The sequence below is a fragment of the Topomyia yanbarensis genome, chromosome 2 (genome assembly GCF_030247195.1).
Source record: "Topomyia yanbarensis strain Yona2022 chromosome 2, ASM3024719v1, whole genome shotgun sequence".
NCBI classification, from domain to species: Eukaryota; Metazoa; Arthropoda; class Insecta; order Diptera; family Culicidae; genus Topomyia; species Topomyia yanbarensis.
In genome coordinates, this window is record NC_080671.1 from 128852765 (window position 1) to 128869098 (window position 16334).

General features: G+C 40.2%; 1 protein-coding gene across 7 annotated transcripts in view; it reads right to left on the bottom strand.

Annotated features, from left to right (window-relative positions):
• The window catches only part of LOC131681277 (transcription factor SPT20 homolog), a 137107-nt gene that overhangs the window by 40033 nt on the left and 80740 nt on the right, over positions 1-16334 (bottom strand). For 5 of the 7 annotated variants that reach the window (XM_058961995.1, XM_058961997.1, XM_058961992.1 and 2 more), the window contains exons 3-6: positions 5115-5378; positions 4795-4875; positions 4448-4666; positions 3990-4383 (exon numbers count right to left, since the gene is read on the bottom strand). In XM_058961995.1, the coding sequence (XP_058817978.1) occupies positions 3990-4383; positions 4448-4666; positions 4795-4875; positions 5115-5378 (958 nt within the window). The remainder of the gene's footprint in view (positions 1-3989; positions 4384-4447; positions 4667-4794; positions 4876-5114; positions 5379-16334) is intronic. The other 2 variants (XM_058961999.1, XM_058961996.1) reach the window with 2 other exon arrangements.

The window sequence follows — 16334 nt, forward strand, 5'->3', positions numbered from 1 at the left end:
CGTGATCGCGCGACCACGGATATCGTAGGTTCATGCTTGAGACCGCGTTTAAATGTTTATAAGTGCGGAGATGTCCATTCACCGTGATGTTATCATGTCTTCAAGAAGGGTGTAGATTGCGTGGATGATCGCGAAGGGCTCAAGCATTTGTATGTTAACGTGACTTCGCGTGTATAAATTTGATTTTTATGTCGCCATATTTAGTGGATATAAGCGTCATCTTTTTGTTTAGTCCACCTGTAGGCATTGGACCTATCCTACTAGGGCCGAGGATATGGACTTCCGGACGAAACTGAGTTATGATCGCGCGAACCGACTTGACCAACTTGATGCACGAACCCAAACGACAATTGATTCCGAGAGGTCCTCTTTGAGAACAGCTAGTAGCTTATAGAACCGAAGCAGCTACTGACTATTTGCTACCAGGGCCAAAAATTCCCCTTCTGTGGATGATAGGGCGACGCAAGTGAAGGCTTTCTTCTTCGGCGCTCAAGTGCAAGCGGACGTCCTTTGTGCCTTTCAGATACTTTAGAACACGCCTCCATCCAATCTCAATTGGTTGAATTTAACACTTTTCTGCCTAACAAAAATGCGCTGATGGAAATATCTGGCCGCGCGGTGACCGCCGCATACAGCAAACCGCCGATAAAGCTGTGTTACGATGCGTTTGTCAGCAATTCTGTCTCCTCCTGAAGGGTTTGGCTTTTTCATGCCCGAATTGTTCGATTAGCGATGTAGTTTTGCTGATATAGCGTGTAATGATCGTCGATTTTCTCGATGCGAGTACCGAGGAATCGGTGAAGTTGGACAGTTTGAAGTGCGCTTCCAGCTTCTTTCAAATTTTCCGGTATTCGCGTTCAGAATGGCAGAATACTAACAAGTTGTCTACGTAAGTGAGTATAAAGGTACGCTTACTACGCTTTTTCATCACGTACAGACATCAGTCGGCATAAGTGGGTGCAAATCCCATCGCTTTGAAAATTCCGCGTAGTTCTATTTCAGACGCGAGCTGACTGTTTAAGTCCGTATATGCTGCGCTGCTAGTGTTACACGAGGTTATTAACTGCCTCGAAGCCTGATGGCTATCTTATGTATTGTATGTGTCCTCCTCTACTGCCCATAACAGCAGAAGAGTCCCATGTTGAAAAACAGCAAGCCGAGAAAAACGCTGTTCAAGATTGTCCCATCCATTGAGCCAAATGGATGGGACAACCATGTTTTGGCATTTTCTTGATATTTTCTGAACAAACCCGGTAATCTTATTAAGCAGTGTGATTCAGTGGTGATACAGAATACAATCCAACGGATAACTCATTTTCGACAGAAATCCACATGGTACTCTTATTCGTTTATGGGCAGTCTGACTCCGTACACAGGTAAGCTGTTTTAATATCGAGGTGTTTTATCTGCATTCTCTGTCGCGCCGCAACTTTCAACAATTTTTTAAATTTGTCAGGCGACGGGGACCGAACACTTACGTAGTCTGTGCCGAATTGCTGCGAGAACCTTTGCGCTACGAGTCTCACTTTGTACCGCACAACATTATCGTTCTCATCCTCCTTTTTCTTGTAGGTCCAGCCCACAGCTTTTCTTCCGAGTGAGTTAGTTTCTGTGTTGTCTCGGAGAACTTGTTCCCCTTCTCTTTGTTGACCCAAACGCTGCTCTCGAAGGATACGCGGGTGGTCCATGTTAGGTTTTGTGCCATTCCGTAACTCGTACGGTGTGACGTTGATTAGTTTCATGGGAAGCCTATTTTGGAGGTCAACAGCAGTGTTCAAAGCCTCTGTCCAGAATACCTGTTCCGATTTGGCGTCAAATAGAAGGCATCTTGCCATCTCGACGAGGTAGAGGTTCTTGCGTTCCGCCACTCCAGGACCATAACCGGTCGCAAAATTGCGCCTTTATGCCTTCGGGCTAATAAAAAAACTCGTAGTCTCTCCGTAGTGCATTCTCCTTCTCGATTAGAAGGTAAGCCTTTGGGATTAAGCAACGACGCATATTCTTTTATCAACGTTAGCACTTCTGATTTAGTTTTGGGGAAATAGAACACACAGAAACGAGAGCAGTTATCTATGACCGCAATGAGATATCATTATCCGGTCACTAATGGCACATCAATCGGGCCACATACATCGGAGTGTATCAAATCCATCAGAGCACTTAAATTAGATTTCAGATGGGGAGGGACACGTGTTTTTGCTTTTACCACTTTGGCAAACAAAACCGTTCCCTTTTCTTTAAATTTTTGGTGATACAGAGAGTGTTAGTCTATTTAGTCGATTTCCATATTATGATGCAGCATTTGAATAATATTTTCCCACATGTCCATTGCGAAATGTTGAACATTGGGCGAATTACAGTTCATCTCCGGAAGCACTTCGAGAAAACGCGGTATTCATGATAACTCAAAATCTACTGGACCAATCAGGCATACTTTCTTAATTCATTGGCCGGCGGCAGCGGTAAAACATGCTGATGAGTTATGTTCTATCAATGAGCATGCGGTAGACTTGGGTGCAACGCCCATCTCCTACATAGCGCAGAAGGCAAAGGATTCCTCAATTTCCTTTCGATCATGCCCTTATGAGCCTGCCTGCCTAGTTCTAGTCGTTCTAAATTTATAACTGATTCGCTCTAGAATACTTATCCGTCTTTCAATTCCATTGCTTTCGTTTCCCTTAGTCTTTAATTTTCCGAAAATAGCCAACGATATCGCTACAACTTTTAGAAGCTTCATCGGAATTCCATGTTTATATACGACTTTTCCATTTTTCAGTTCTTGAACGGCTTTTTGCACTTCGTCTAGCATGAATGGATCCATCATTTCCAATCCTCAAGCTATTTGTGCCTTCTTTACTGGTTTGTCCGTTCAACAGCAACAAGAAGTGCTTTTCCACCTGGCAGTCATTCCTGTACGATCGGTTGACAGATTTCCATTGCAGTCGTTAATCATGACCAGCGTCGAAGTGCTTTTCCTCTTTATGTGGTTCATCGTTTCATTCATTCAACATTCGCACGTCGTCCCTGGCAAAGCTTCCGTCTTCCTCAACGAATTTCTTTTCTTTTTGTTTTATTTTGCTTTGTTTGTTACCCTATCGTTTTCTGTTCTGACGTGTAGGCGCTGCGAGCATACGGCTCGCATTTTGACACTCGACCTCGAACCAGCCATTCCGATGGCTTCTACATGTCGTATTCAACATTTCTGTGTCTGCAGAACTAATCGCCTCATGAACCTGCTGCGTGGCCACATTAGGTTAACTCTAGTTTGTTGTTTTTTGATTCGTTTGTCGAGCTTTACAGATCGTATTCCTCGACAACAGTCGCGGTCGACTGTGGCTATATATTCAGGTGCATAGCTCTCTGATACCAGAAGCCATTTATGCTGAATAGTCTTGCGCTAATCCTAGACAGATAATACACAGAGTCGATGTTCGTTTCCGACATCTATGACATCGCAGAAATATAGTGGCGTCAATCAAAGCATGATTGATTTAAGAGCAAGTATATTTAGTTTTTATCATTCCATGAAAATTGAACGTGTAACGGACGTTATATTAGCGAGTATGATTATTCCGATCTCTATACATAACAGTGGCAAAAATAATTCTAAGGGCATAGGAAACTGATCAAATCTAAACACCACAACCACGCATACACACACACACATATTTACAGGTAACACAAAGGAAATTAGTTTTTGGATCGGAGTATAAACGCAAGCGCTGTAGTAATGAGGAACGGAGGCACAATTTAAGGTTGCGAAAGCTTTCTTGGCGGGATTTTCTGGATGGTAGGAGAGTAGTGGGAAAGCGAAGGGTTAGCACAGGCTTCCCAGATATGACGTTATAGCTTATGGACGTCACAATTCGGATTGGGTTCTCTTCCGCAGGATGGAATGACAAGAGTTTAGATACCGAAAACAAACAAGGTCAGGAGGGTATTTCTAGCTGCTACTTCTGGGAGGAGGGAAAAACCTATCACGCACACACCTGTTTTACCGTTAATCTTATTCTCCTTATTGCTACCGCCGCCTCCATTGCCATGAGTGCTACCGTCGATTGGCGTAGTGGATAAGCTTGGCCAAGCTTCTTTGTTTTGTCCATTGGTTATGTCGCTAATATGTTTAGAATCACCTGTTTTACCATTGCCGTTTGTACCATTTGCGATAATACCGTTCGTGGTGGTGCCGGTTCCGGTACCGTTGCCATTGCCATTGCTGTTGCCATTGCCGACACCACCACCGGCACTGTTGCTGCCACCAACACCGCCGCTGCCATTCACCGAACCCGACGATGCACCGTTGACCGACGCCAGACCCAACTGTGCCTGCATCGTATCGTGGAGCCGTTTTTCGTACTCTTGATGCTTCCCTTGATGCATTTCCTGAAAAATCAATCAGTTAGTTGTCACTCCAACCATCCGTTTCACTGTGCGAAAAAAAACTCACCTCCTTCGTAAAGCTAGCCTCCTGATCACCTAGTTCGTGCAAGTACATGCAGTCTGGTTTCGGGCACGTCTGGTTCTTCATAAAGTGACTGCAGTACTTGGTGGTACCTAAACTGGTCTTTATCAACCGCCCGTCGAGCATAATGTTGTTGACGCTATGAATGGCCTTCAGCGCGTCGTTATTGTTGATGTACGTTACGTACGCCGACGCCGAGGGACCCTGTAGTATTTGGTATGCCCCGTGGTATGTTTGTCCGAAGCCGGTATATTGGTGCAGTGCGTTGCAAAGAGAAACAAAGGGGAAAAAGTCAGTTACCTCCTTTACGACGTAAACCAAGTTACCTGGACTCCTGCGTACGTTGTACTAGGATTTATGACAACTTTATGAATCTTTCCGTACTTGCCAAAGTATTCATGTTTTTTCAGAGTCTGAAATGAAAACAAACATAATTTTGAATGACCCTGTGATATGAATCGCACCGAAGAATTTAATCAAATCACACCAATCGACGATAGTCCGCACAAAAGAAAAGCAGAAGTGAATGCATGAATTCGTTTCCAACACAGAACTCACGCATTCACTCCTGCTTATCCGCTGTCGGTTGAAAGTGTTCTGAAGAAAAATAAAAGGCTCACACTGCAACTAACCACCCGCTATTAAAACTTACCTCGGGATCTGCCAATCTAGGCGGCAAACCGACAACGAACACCAGGTTCTTTTGTACCACCCGTACGTTGGCCAGATGTTTCCGATTTTCGGAAACTTTCGCCTTCCGCTGCTGGTCCCGTTGCCGCTTCTCAGCCTTGAACGCCGCAATCTGCTCCTGCGACAGGGGCTTGAAGTCGGCCGGATTCTCCGGGTAGGCCTTCCGGCAAGCGGGACACAGCTCGTTCTCATCGGTGCGGATCCTGTGCCAGCAGAACCGGCAAATCTGGGAGAAGGTGGGAAAAGAGATTGTATCAGTACTTTTTATGAAGTATAAGTTCACATAAATGGATCACAACAACGAATATCGGCATCCTACTTTTTTAAAGGCTAACCCAAGTTATTAGATTCTACCGATGCAAGCGCAAAATACCGAATCTCATGATAAAACTTGTACTCTAAGGAATCGTGGGCCTAAATTTTAAATATAATATATTTTTCGGATTTCGTAGAATTCAAAGGTACGACAGTGTATACCGAATATTTTTAGCATTAGATCATTGAAACTTCTTTGAATTGAAACATCTTTTGAAACATTGAAACATCTTTTCAATCTTAGAATCATCGAATATTTTCATCTTTTTGTTTTTGAACCATTAAAATCATCGAATCTCTCGAAATGTTGAGCTACTGATCTTTGGAGCTTTCAACCTAGATCTTTGAATGTTTGAATAAATTCATTTTAGAGTTTGGGATCTAAGAAGTTTGCAACTTTCCATGTTTCAATGTTTGTATGGTTTAACTTTCGTTTCTCTGGAATTTAAAAGATGAGACTGTATTTTTGAATCAAGAGATCTTTTGGATTGTTGAAATTTAGTAGTTTGGGTTTTTTTATTCAGAAATCATTTTCCATATTTTCACAGCTAGATCTTTGGGTTTTTAATCGAGCGTTTTCAAACAGCTATAGCATTTGATTTGGGCAAGATTTGCAAGTAAGACTAATAATTGGGACTATTCCATTTAAGCTCTAATAGTTATAAGTATTATTCGCGAAACTGAAATTTTTGCAATCCGTTTCATTGGATGTCGCTGGAGCAGTGGCTACCATTCATTCAATGCAAAAAATTAAATCTTTTTGAAAGCTGATGCTATACATTTAGACTACCTGTGACTATTTTTACATGTACTTGGACTATTGTAATTCCGATAGGATAATTGTATTGGGCATCGGAAGGTTAAAATTGAGCAACTTGCAGCACTGTTCGAGAGACTTAAGCTTAATCGAAACAGTTTTTATAGTTTCCAGAAATCATTTCAAGGTTCCTATATACACTAGAAAAAGGCTGAGCGCGAAAGGGCCAATTCTTTGATTCTCCGGTCTATAGAATAATTCACTTTTTCTGAAATATTAACGTTATTTGATTGAAAGTTTACGCGAAGCAGTGTCTGCTGCCGTTCCTAAAGCAACGCGGTTGATTTGCACTGTTTTGAACGGTTTTTCAAGAGTTAAGAAGGTTAAGAAGATCCAAAAAACTGTAGAACGCAAGAAGTAGTTGCTAACAAACTGGCGTCTCTGACTAACAAAGTGTACGAGGAGCCACGTAAAGAATTTGATAACGGGAAGATTCGGTCGATAACATAAACAGCAAATACGTCTATTGTTTGGTATGTTTGCCGCATAATGAACCATACCCTTCTGATGATTTTAAAAGAGTTATATCACACTTTGATAGAAATGGAATTCCATTCATAATTGGCAGTGATGCAAATTCCCGCAACATAATTGTAATTTGGGCAGCTCAGATATCAATCGGCACCGAAATAATGAATACTTAAATAGTACAAATCTGCGTACACTTAATGTAGAAAATCGCCCAACATTGGCACGAGCTGGCAGAGAAGACGTGTTAGATGTAACTGTCTGCTCTGACGGTATTATACATGAGTTGGCGAATTGGTTCATACCCAAAGAGCTTGAACCGTCGTAATCTGATCTCGAGTACATCTGGCTAGATATTGTCACTTATCGTAATCCCACACCTACGAACTTGGACCTCAACAAAGAGGTCTTAACGACAAGGTTTCATGAGTATTTTTCGAAGATTGAATCTCCAAGTGACTTGGATGAGGTCGAGGATAAAACCAACTCATTCATACTACCAGCATACCAACAGGCTTGTCCGCTTTGACTTATGCGTGCTTCTAGAGGAACACCTCGGTGGAATACAGAACTTGTTTGACACAAAATGTTATGTGAAATAGTTTTGAATCGCAGGATCAGGGACTGGTCTGAACCATTTAAGTTGATTCGCAAAGCATATAGAAATGCCCTTCGATCCTCTGAGCAAAGCAGTTAGAGCAGCCTCTGAACAGATGTCTCTAGTCTCAATGAGACCAGCAGATTAAATAAATTACTGCTCCATTTCGAAAAACTTTCGTGTCAGTTCGATTAGAACTGATGATGGTAAATACTTGTCTGACGAAGTTGTTGTACTCATCTGTCTTTTTGGCACCTACTTTTCAGGCTGCACGGAGCCATCACTGACGACTGCCTCTGAACTCTTTTTAGGTAGTTCTTATTTTTAAACATTTGTTCGTAAAAATGTAAGCGTAAAAAGGGGGATGGAAAATTTTGCTCCGAGCAAGTCTCCCGGAAAAAATGAAATTATTCCAGTTCTACTGTAAAGAAGATATAAATATGAAGTATTTAGCATATCTTGAGAAAAAAAATTTACTTGTAGCCTTGCAACAGGATACATTCGATTAACGTGATAGGGAAGAATTGTAAAATTCATTCCCAAACATTGCCGTAACTTATGAGGCGGGAAAGAGCTTTGGACCGATCAATCTGACCTCCTTCCTTTTCAAATCAGTGGAACGTTTAATCGACCACTACATTGGGGGTGTTAGCTTTGGCGAGCACTCGTGGCATGCAACATGCATATCAGCGAAGGAAGTCCAGCACCACCCTGTTATGCAATGTTGTGTACAATATCGAAACAGTATTTTCATAAAAGCATTCAACCTTAGCGGATTTTCTTGATATTGAAGATGCCTTTGACAACGGGTCTTTCGAATCCATTTTGGAAGCAGCTCGAGATTATGCAGCACCTTCATATATCACGAATTTGATACGCGCAATGCTTAGCAACCGACATCTGTGCTCATCGTTAAGACATGTAGAGATAAGGATTGTCTGTGGATGTCCTCAAGGTGGTGTGATGTCACCACTTTTATGGAATCTTGTCGCTGATGGCTTGTTAAAGAAACTTAGTGACCTTGGGTTTCCGCCATATGGTTTCGCCGATGATTACTGATATTTGCATTAACACACTTTTTGATTAAATGCAGCAAGCCTTGTGTGTTGTTGACCAATAGTGTCTTCATGTTGTATCAGTTAATCCAAATATAACATCAATGCACAGTGGTCCAGATCGCTAATTTAGGAGGAATTTTTACTTTCTGACAAACCTGTATAATTTAGCCGTATCATGTCTTAGGATGAATTTGTGTACTTTAGAAGATGCTTCTTTTTATTGGAATAGTTATTAGGGTGGTTCTAATTTATCTAAAATACGAAAATAAACTTTTTACTGATGAAAGATAGAGCTCCACAGTCTTCCACAAAGTTGTAAAGTAACTTATTTTGAATAAATTTGTTGAACATATTAAAGCTCTATCTCTTTTAGTTTTTGTTATACAAGAAATTTAAAAAAAAGATTAGGGTGTTCCTGAAAAAAACGTTTTTTTAGTATAACTTTCGTATCTTTTACTTTTTGTTAACACAACCTTTGAACAGCTTATTGAAAACTTCAAGCCGAGTATTTTTCTCCAAGACACCGAAAGTCTAACTTTTTTCTTTAAAAAGTTATGGACACTTTTCGTTAAAAAAATAGCCTATTTCAAGGCTCAATATCGCTGATGCGGGCACCTAAAATTGAATTCTGTTTCCACCACATGAAAGACCATACTTATTAGTATATTTGAGCAAAAATTGGCGAATACGATATTTTTTTAAAATTTGCAATTTAGATTTAAAGTTTGTAGTTTTGCAGGTTCAACGCATTAAAGCATTTACACACATATCGTTGTATTATGAAAAAAGCCACTTTCAAATATCATTCTCTCATCGCAGCAAGCTTTGCATAAGTGAAACGACTGTCAAAAAAGGTTTCTGATTTTATTCGTTTTAAATAAAACTAGTAAATATGGATATTAGTCGAAGAGAGTTGGCGAATTTGCTTATTGCTGGTAAAAAGACAGATGAACTGCTTAAGTTCATTACAAGTAGTAATCCAAATGTAGAATTGAGACTTGTTAGTGCTCGGAAGAAAATAAAAATCTTCATGTTGGAATTTAGAAGGTTGTGGATTCGGAGTAAGCGCACGCAAATTCGGTTTGAGCTGGAAAATTTTGTGTGGCTTGAAGGAAAGCTAAGATTCGAAGTCGAAGGTAAAGGTAAAGGCCGAAAGAGGAAACCATTTTCCGAAATATGTCGCAGAGCCAAAATAAAAAGATTAGGAAAGTTGCGCGATAAGTATTCCACGGAAGAACTTGGTTTAGCGTCAGCCGTCAACGCTAATTCTACTGGTTTCCGTTTAGTTGGCAGACAAATCGAACGATTGTCGAAAAGTCCCGTCAGATCTACCGTAGAGAATTTAGGATCTATGGCTGTCCCGATTGCAGAAGCGTTTACTGCGGAGGAGGCACTTAGATTTATTTGTGAAAATGATTTTTCTAAGGCGCAGTACCAAAACATACGCAGCTCAGTTATGCAGAAGGGTTTGGACATTTATCCCGCGTATAATAAAATAGTAGAAGAAAAGAAACTATGCTATCCGATCGGTATGTACTATTCTCAAAGATTCGTCCCTGAATCAACAATTTTTTTCAGGAATTTCTGTTCAGCCTTCTTGTGCGTATGTTCCCCTTCAAGCTCTTGTTAACCATACCGTGGAACGACTCATCTCGTTTCTGAATATTGGAGTTCTACCACTGCATCCTGAGGATAATACGTTTGTTATCTTTAAGTGGGGCTGCGATGGAAGCAGCAACCATTCCCGGTAGGCAACATTATTTTTCTTCTAAACTTTGACTGACAGTCTCTTTTCCACTTGAACATAGATACAAGCAAATGTGCGTTGACGAAGATGAAAATGGAGAACTATTCGAGTATAACGATTCGCATATATTTGCTCTATCTATAGTACCTTTACGTGTAGTTAGTCGCCGGAAAGATGAGTCAAGAGATTGCATTCTTTGGAATAATGATTTTCCATCTTCAGTATCCCTGTGCCGACCAGTAAAATTAATTTTCAAGAAGGAAAATCCTGAACTAACAAAGGATGAAGTTGCCGCGATGAACAAGCAAATCGATGAATTAGTCCCGACTATAGTAAATGTTAATATGCGCAAGATTCCGATTAGTTCAAGCTTCATATTTTCCATGGTTGATACGAAGGTAGTGAATGACGTAACAGGCACACCGTCTCAAGCGTGTTATATATGCAAACGCTCCGGAAAGCGATTGAATGATCCTTTACTGGAAGCCAGCGATCCACCGGATAGTTTATATGTTTTTTCACCTTTACATGCATTAATACGAGCAATGGAGTTACTATTGAATATTGCTTACCGTTTAGCTCTAGCAAAACCGCGTTGGCGCGTAGGCAAAAATACCAGCGAGCTTAAGGAACGACAAATAAAAATTCGACAAGCGTTACGTGACCGTTTAGGTCTTCGTATTAGCGAACCTTTGCCAGGTGGCGGAAATTCTAACGATGGTAACACAGCTCGAAAATTTTTCAGAAACCGAGATGTCGTTGCAGAAGAAACCGGGTTGGACGAAATGTTGCTAGAACGTATGTATGTGCTATTAACAATCATCAACAGCAAATTGGGAATTAACGCGGATGCTTACCGGAGTTACGCCGAAGATACACGATTGCTTTATGTACGCCTGTATGGTTGGTACGCTCTCTCACCAACCGTGCATAAACTCCTGGTCCATGGAGGAAGCATTATTCAACATAACATGCTGCCAGTAGGTATGTGCAGTGAAGAAGTTCAAGAAACCAGGAATAAAAGTATTCGCAGATTCCGAGAATTCCACGCACGCAAATTCGATCGACTCGTCAATCTTGATGACGTTTTCAAGAGACTTCTTGTTTCATCAGATCCTATAATTTCTCTTAAATGTAAACGTCGAATTCAACGAGCACCGCTGGATATACCTGAAAATGCAATGCATCTACTTTTGAATTAATTGGCATTGAATAAATTCTCCTTATATAAATCATAAATTGTTGTTATAGCCAAATTATTTTTAATGAACACATTCTGTATTGTTGACATGTAAGCAAAACAGAAAAGGAAATACAAAGGCTTTAGGCAATTTCTTTTATGTCGCTATGCGATAAAATTTAAAACTTTGGTTAGTAAATTTAAAATTACATGCTTAAAAAAAATAATATTTTCCAATTTTTGCTCAAATATACTTAAAAGTATGTTCTTTTCTATGGTTCAATCCGAACTTACTTTTATTTGCCCCAATCAGAGATAATGAAATTTGAAAAAGGGCTATTTATGAGCGAAAAGTTTCCATAACTTTTGAAAGTATAAAGTTAGACTTTCAGAGTTATGAAAAAACGTGGATTGAAGTTTTCTAAAAGCTGTTCAAAGGTTGTTTTAACAAAATATAAAATTTCTTTCGAACATTAACAAGTCTCAATTTTACATTTGGATTACTACTTGTAATGAACTTAAGCAGTTCATCTGTCTTTTTACCAGCAATAAGCAAATTCGCCAACTCTCTTCGACTAATATCCATATTTACTAGTTTTATTTAAAACGAATAAAATCAGAAACCTTTTTTGACAGTCGTTTCACTTATGCAAAGCTTGCTGCGATGAGAGAATGATATTTGAAAGTGGCTTTTTTCATAATACAACGATATGTGTGTAAATGCTTTAATGCGTTGAACCTGCAAAACTACAAACTTTAAATCTAAATTGCAAATTTTAAAAAAATATCGTATTCGCCAATTTTTGCTCAAATATACTAATAAGTATGGTCTTTCATGTGGTGGAAACAGAATTCAATTTTAGGTGCCCGCATCAGCGATATTGAGCCTTGAAATAGGCTATTTTTTAACGAAAAGTGTCCATAACTTTTTAAAGAAAAAAGTTAGACCTTCGGTGTCTTGGAGAAAAATACTCGGCTTGAAGTTTTCAATAAGCTGTTCAAAGGTTGTGTTAACAAAAAGTAAAAGATACGAAAGTTATACTAAAAAAACGTTTTTTTCAGGAACACCCTAATCTTTTTTTTTTAAATTTCTTGTATAACAAAAACTAAAAGAGATAGAGCTTTAATATGTTCAACAAATTTATTCAAAATAAGTTACTTTACAACTTTGTGGAAGACTGTGGAGCTCTATCTTTCATCAGTAAAAAGTTTATTTTCGTATTTTAGATAAATTAGAACCACCCTAATAACTATTCCAATAAAAAGAAGCATCTTCTAAAGTACACAAATTCATCCTAAGACATGATACGGCTAAATTATACAGGTTTGTCAGAAAGTAAAAATTTTTTTTTTTTTTTTTTTTTTTCGAGAGTTGTCCTACTGGAGCTGTAGAGCTAGGTTCTCGGAAGGGCTCCCCGTCAGAATCACATACTACAATTTGCAGACGAGACAGGCAATGTCGCCCAATAAAACACTGCAATAGGCCAATTGTAGCGGGCCGTGATTCTGAATGTGATATTCTTTGTACGGTTCAGGCATGTGCGGGCGTAAGGACTCGGAATCGCGTGTATCATCGCGAAGGGCTCGAATATTTGTACGTTAATGTGCTCGATCGCGTGTGCGTTTGTATGTCGCGTGTGCTAACGTGTAACTTCGCGTGCATAAATTCTATTTCATAACCGTGTGCCTTTCGCATATTCGCGTGTGTTCTAGAATAATCGCGCGCGGACCGTGAATCTGATACTTAATTTTTTGTGTACGGTTCAGATTCCAGAAGGAAGTGGGTTCTTCCATATCATTAGAGATCCCAATCATGTCGTAGAACGCGTGGTCTAGTGGATATGAGCTTTATTTTTTTTGATTGGTCCAACTGAATGTATCGACCTAAATTGCTAGAATAAAGGTTAAAGATTTCCGGACGTGACCGATTCATGATCGCGCATTTGCGGGTTGGCGTTTGAGATCGCGTTTGTAACATCGTAAGTACTAAAACGTTCACACAATTGCCGCAGTGTTATCAAGTTTACGCGATCGCGGGCATAGGTGTGCGTAGATGATCGCGAAGGGCTTAAGCGTTCGTATGTTGACGTGTTTGTCCCGTGTGCTCGCGTGTGTGTGACTTCGTGTGTATAAATTCGATTTTGAAACCCTGCGGCGATTTATATATTCGCGGACCGTCATTCTGATCTTTAGTTTTCGGTGTACGGATCACATTCTGACAGGGAGAGAGTTACCCCATATCACTAGAGTTTCCGGTCATGTCGCCATGGAACGTTTTGTCTAGTGGATATGGTAGTTATTTTTCAATTTTATTATTTTTTTTAATAATTAACAAGGACCTAGATTGTTTGTACCGAGGATAGATACTTCCGGACGATCCCGATTCATGATGGCGCGAGCGCGGGAGTTTGTAGGTTGACACTTGAGATCGTGTTGGTAAGTTTATGGGTGCTGAGATTTTCACCTTATCACCGGGGTGTAATCATGTTTGCGAGTTCGTAGGTTGCTTGGAAAATCGCGAGGGGCTCTAACGTTTGTGCGCTGACGTGATTTTGTAACGTGTGTTCTTGAATGGTTGCGCGAACCGTGAGTCTGATATTAAATTTTCAGTGCGCGGTTAGAATTCTGGCAGAGAGTGGTATCGTTTATATCGATAGGATTCCCGGTCATGTCGCCATGAGACGTGTTGTCTAATAGGTATGGGCGTATTTTCTTAAATGGTCCAGCTGAAGGCATGGACCTAGGCTTCTAGGATCAAGGATAGACTTTCGGACGTGACCGAGTCGTAATCGCGTGCACGATGGTATTTTTGTAGGTTCCCGCTGAGACCGCGTTTGAGAATGTGTGAGTGTTAAGACGTTCACTATCACCATCGTTGTTGATTCAGCTGAAGGCGGGTGTAGAATGGCAGTATAGGACTCGAAAAGAAGAAATAAAAGACAATATATGAGAGACGTAATAGATTAGATAGGTACAAGATACAGCTGAAATTATGATCATCACATGAGACATACATTAGTACTTCAAACACTACTAATACTTGAATAGCCAATCACCACACATAGCACATCCTTTCTCAATTATCTATTTGTTACTGGTTGATTGTTGGTTATGAGCTGGTGAATAGAGGAAAGGTATAGAACAGACAAAAGGCTCATATCAGCCCTCCCGGCCTCCCCGACACACCACTATCGAGGCGTATTGTAATCAACATCTTGAAGCGGGCTTCTTATATAAATCAAATCCTCAGTAGTCATAATGTTTGGTGGATTATTAACATGAGAACTAATTAACCTCTAGTAGTAGAACTTGGTGCAAATAAAAACAAAAAAGAGCGAAGGTCCTTATATTTAGATAACTCTATTGAATATATTGTGGCTTGATGATGTTTACAATACCGTCAATCCCATCAACCTGCGAGAGGGTGGTTTGTCAGAAAGTAAAAATTCCTCCTAAATTAGCGATCTGGACCACTGTGCAATGGTGCTTTTCACGCAATGAAGGATTACAACCGGAGCTTGCCCGTTGTCGGAGTTTTTTGACTCAGAAATTTTTGTCGCCGATCAAATTAAGTACGCTAGAGTAATTCTTCACTCAAAATTATATTGGTCAGCTCACATGCATTTCAAGAATCAATACAACGTGCATGGTCTTCGGCCAATACAGACGGGCTTTCGGTAAATCTTGGGGACTCGAACCCAACAATTGGTCGGTGTTAAGTCAGACCGGACTAAGTCACAAATATTGATTTCGAGCAAAACGAGTTTAAAGTTTGAATCGCAGCATCCTTTACATTATGATTGGAAATTAATTATTGCCATCATTCTTGGTTATTGTTACGTATTTCAAATCTGGCAAAAGTCGAATGGAGCTGACGAAATTCTTTATCCAGTGCTGTCATTATCTCATTTTTTATGTTTTGCGACTTAGTGCTGTCTGGCTTAACACCGGCCAATTGTTAGACCAATACTGCCATATGGGTGCCTTGTGTAGTGGCACAAGGGAGAAGTCACGAAAATCCAATCAAAGTTAAATCATCTTCGGAGGATGGTCTTGATTACGATGACTGGTGCGTTCACGCCAACACTTATTGCTGCTCTACAGGCATTCTTGAACATAAAACCACTATATGTGTTTCTAAAGCAAGAAGCACTTGCTTTTACATACCATCTTAATGTTACTGAGTTCTGAAACAGTAACCCAATAGACCGTACAACTAGGCTCACAAGACTGTGGTCTCAAATGGTCACTTGGGATAAGTATATACTTGCTTCCACTCCCAGTGACCTTACACTTACATGTAGTTTTTCTTTTGAAACCTTGAATGTGAGAAATGTATGGAGCGACAACTTGAAGAATACGTACTTTGTTACACTGACGTTTCTTTATTGGAGGGCCGAGCCGGTACTGGTGTCTTGGTCGTGAAGTGAGATTATACCAATACCATGCGCGTGGTAGATGGTGTACCGTATTTCAAGAAGAAATTTTCGCGATACTGTGTGGCGTATAATCGGCACATTAACAGGGTATTTACGGTAAAAGAGTTTATTTTTTAGTAATCGCATGTCGAACTCAAATCGAAGAACTTAGAAAAATAAGTGGACGAATTGGCTAGAGCGGGTGCTGCGACTGACTTAGTTGGTCCAGAACCAGTTCTACCACTGTCGATAAGTTGGATAAAGTATGAGATTCGCTCATGGGCTGGATCCGAACATGCCAAGCGTTGGTGTGGCTCACAAACTTTGTTGTTGTGGTGTAATGGGACTGCAGCCTATGCAAAGTACACAGTGGTCCAGATCAGGGTTGTTAACGTTGAATTCAACTTTACCGCCGATAACGAGGAATTTAGCGCCATTATTGGCGTTGAATTTCACGTTAATATCATCGTCATCGCACTACATTAAATTAAACGTTAGCGTTATCGGAAATTTTCGCGTTGAATTCTGTTTGAAGTGCTTTTTTCGTGAGATAAATTGTATAATCACATGTTTAATGAAAT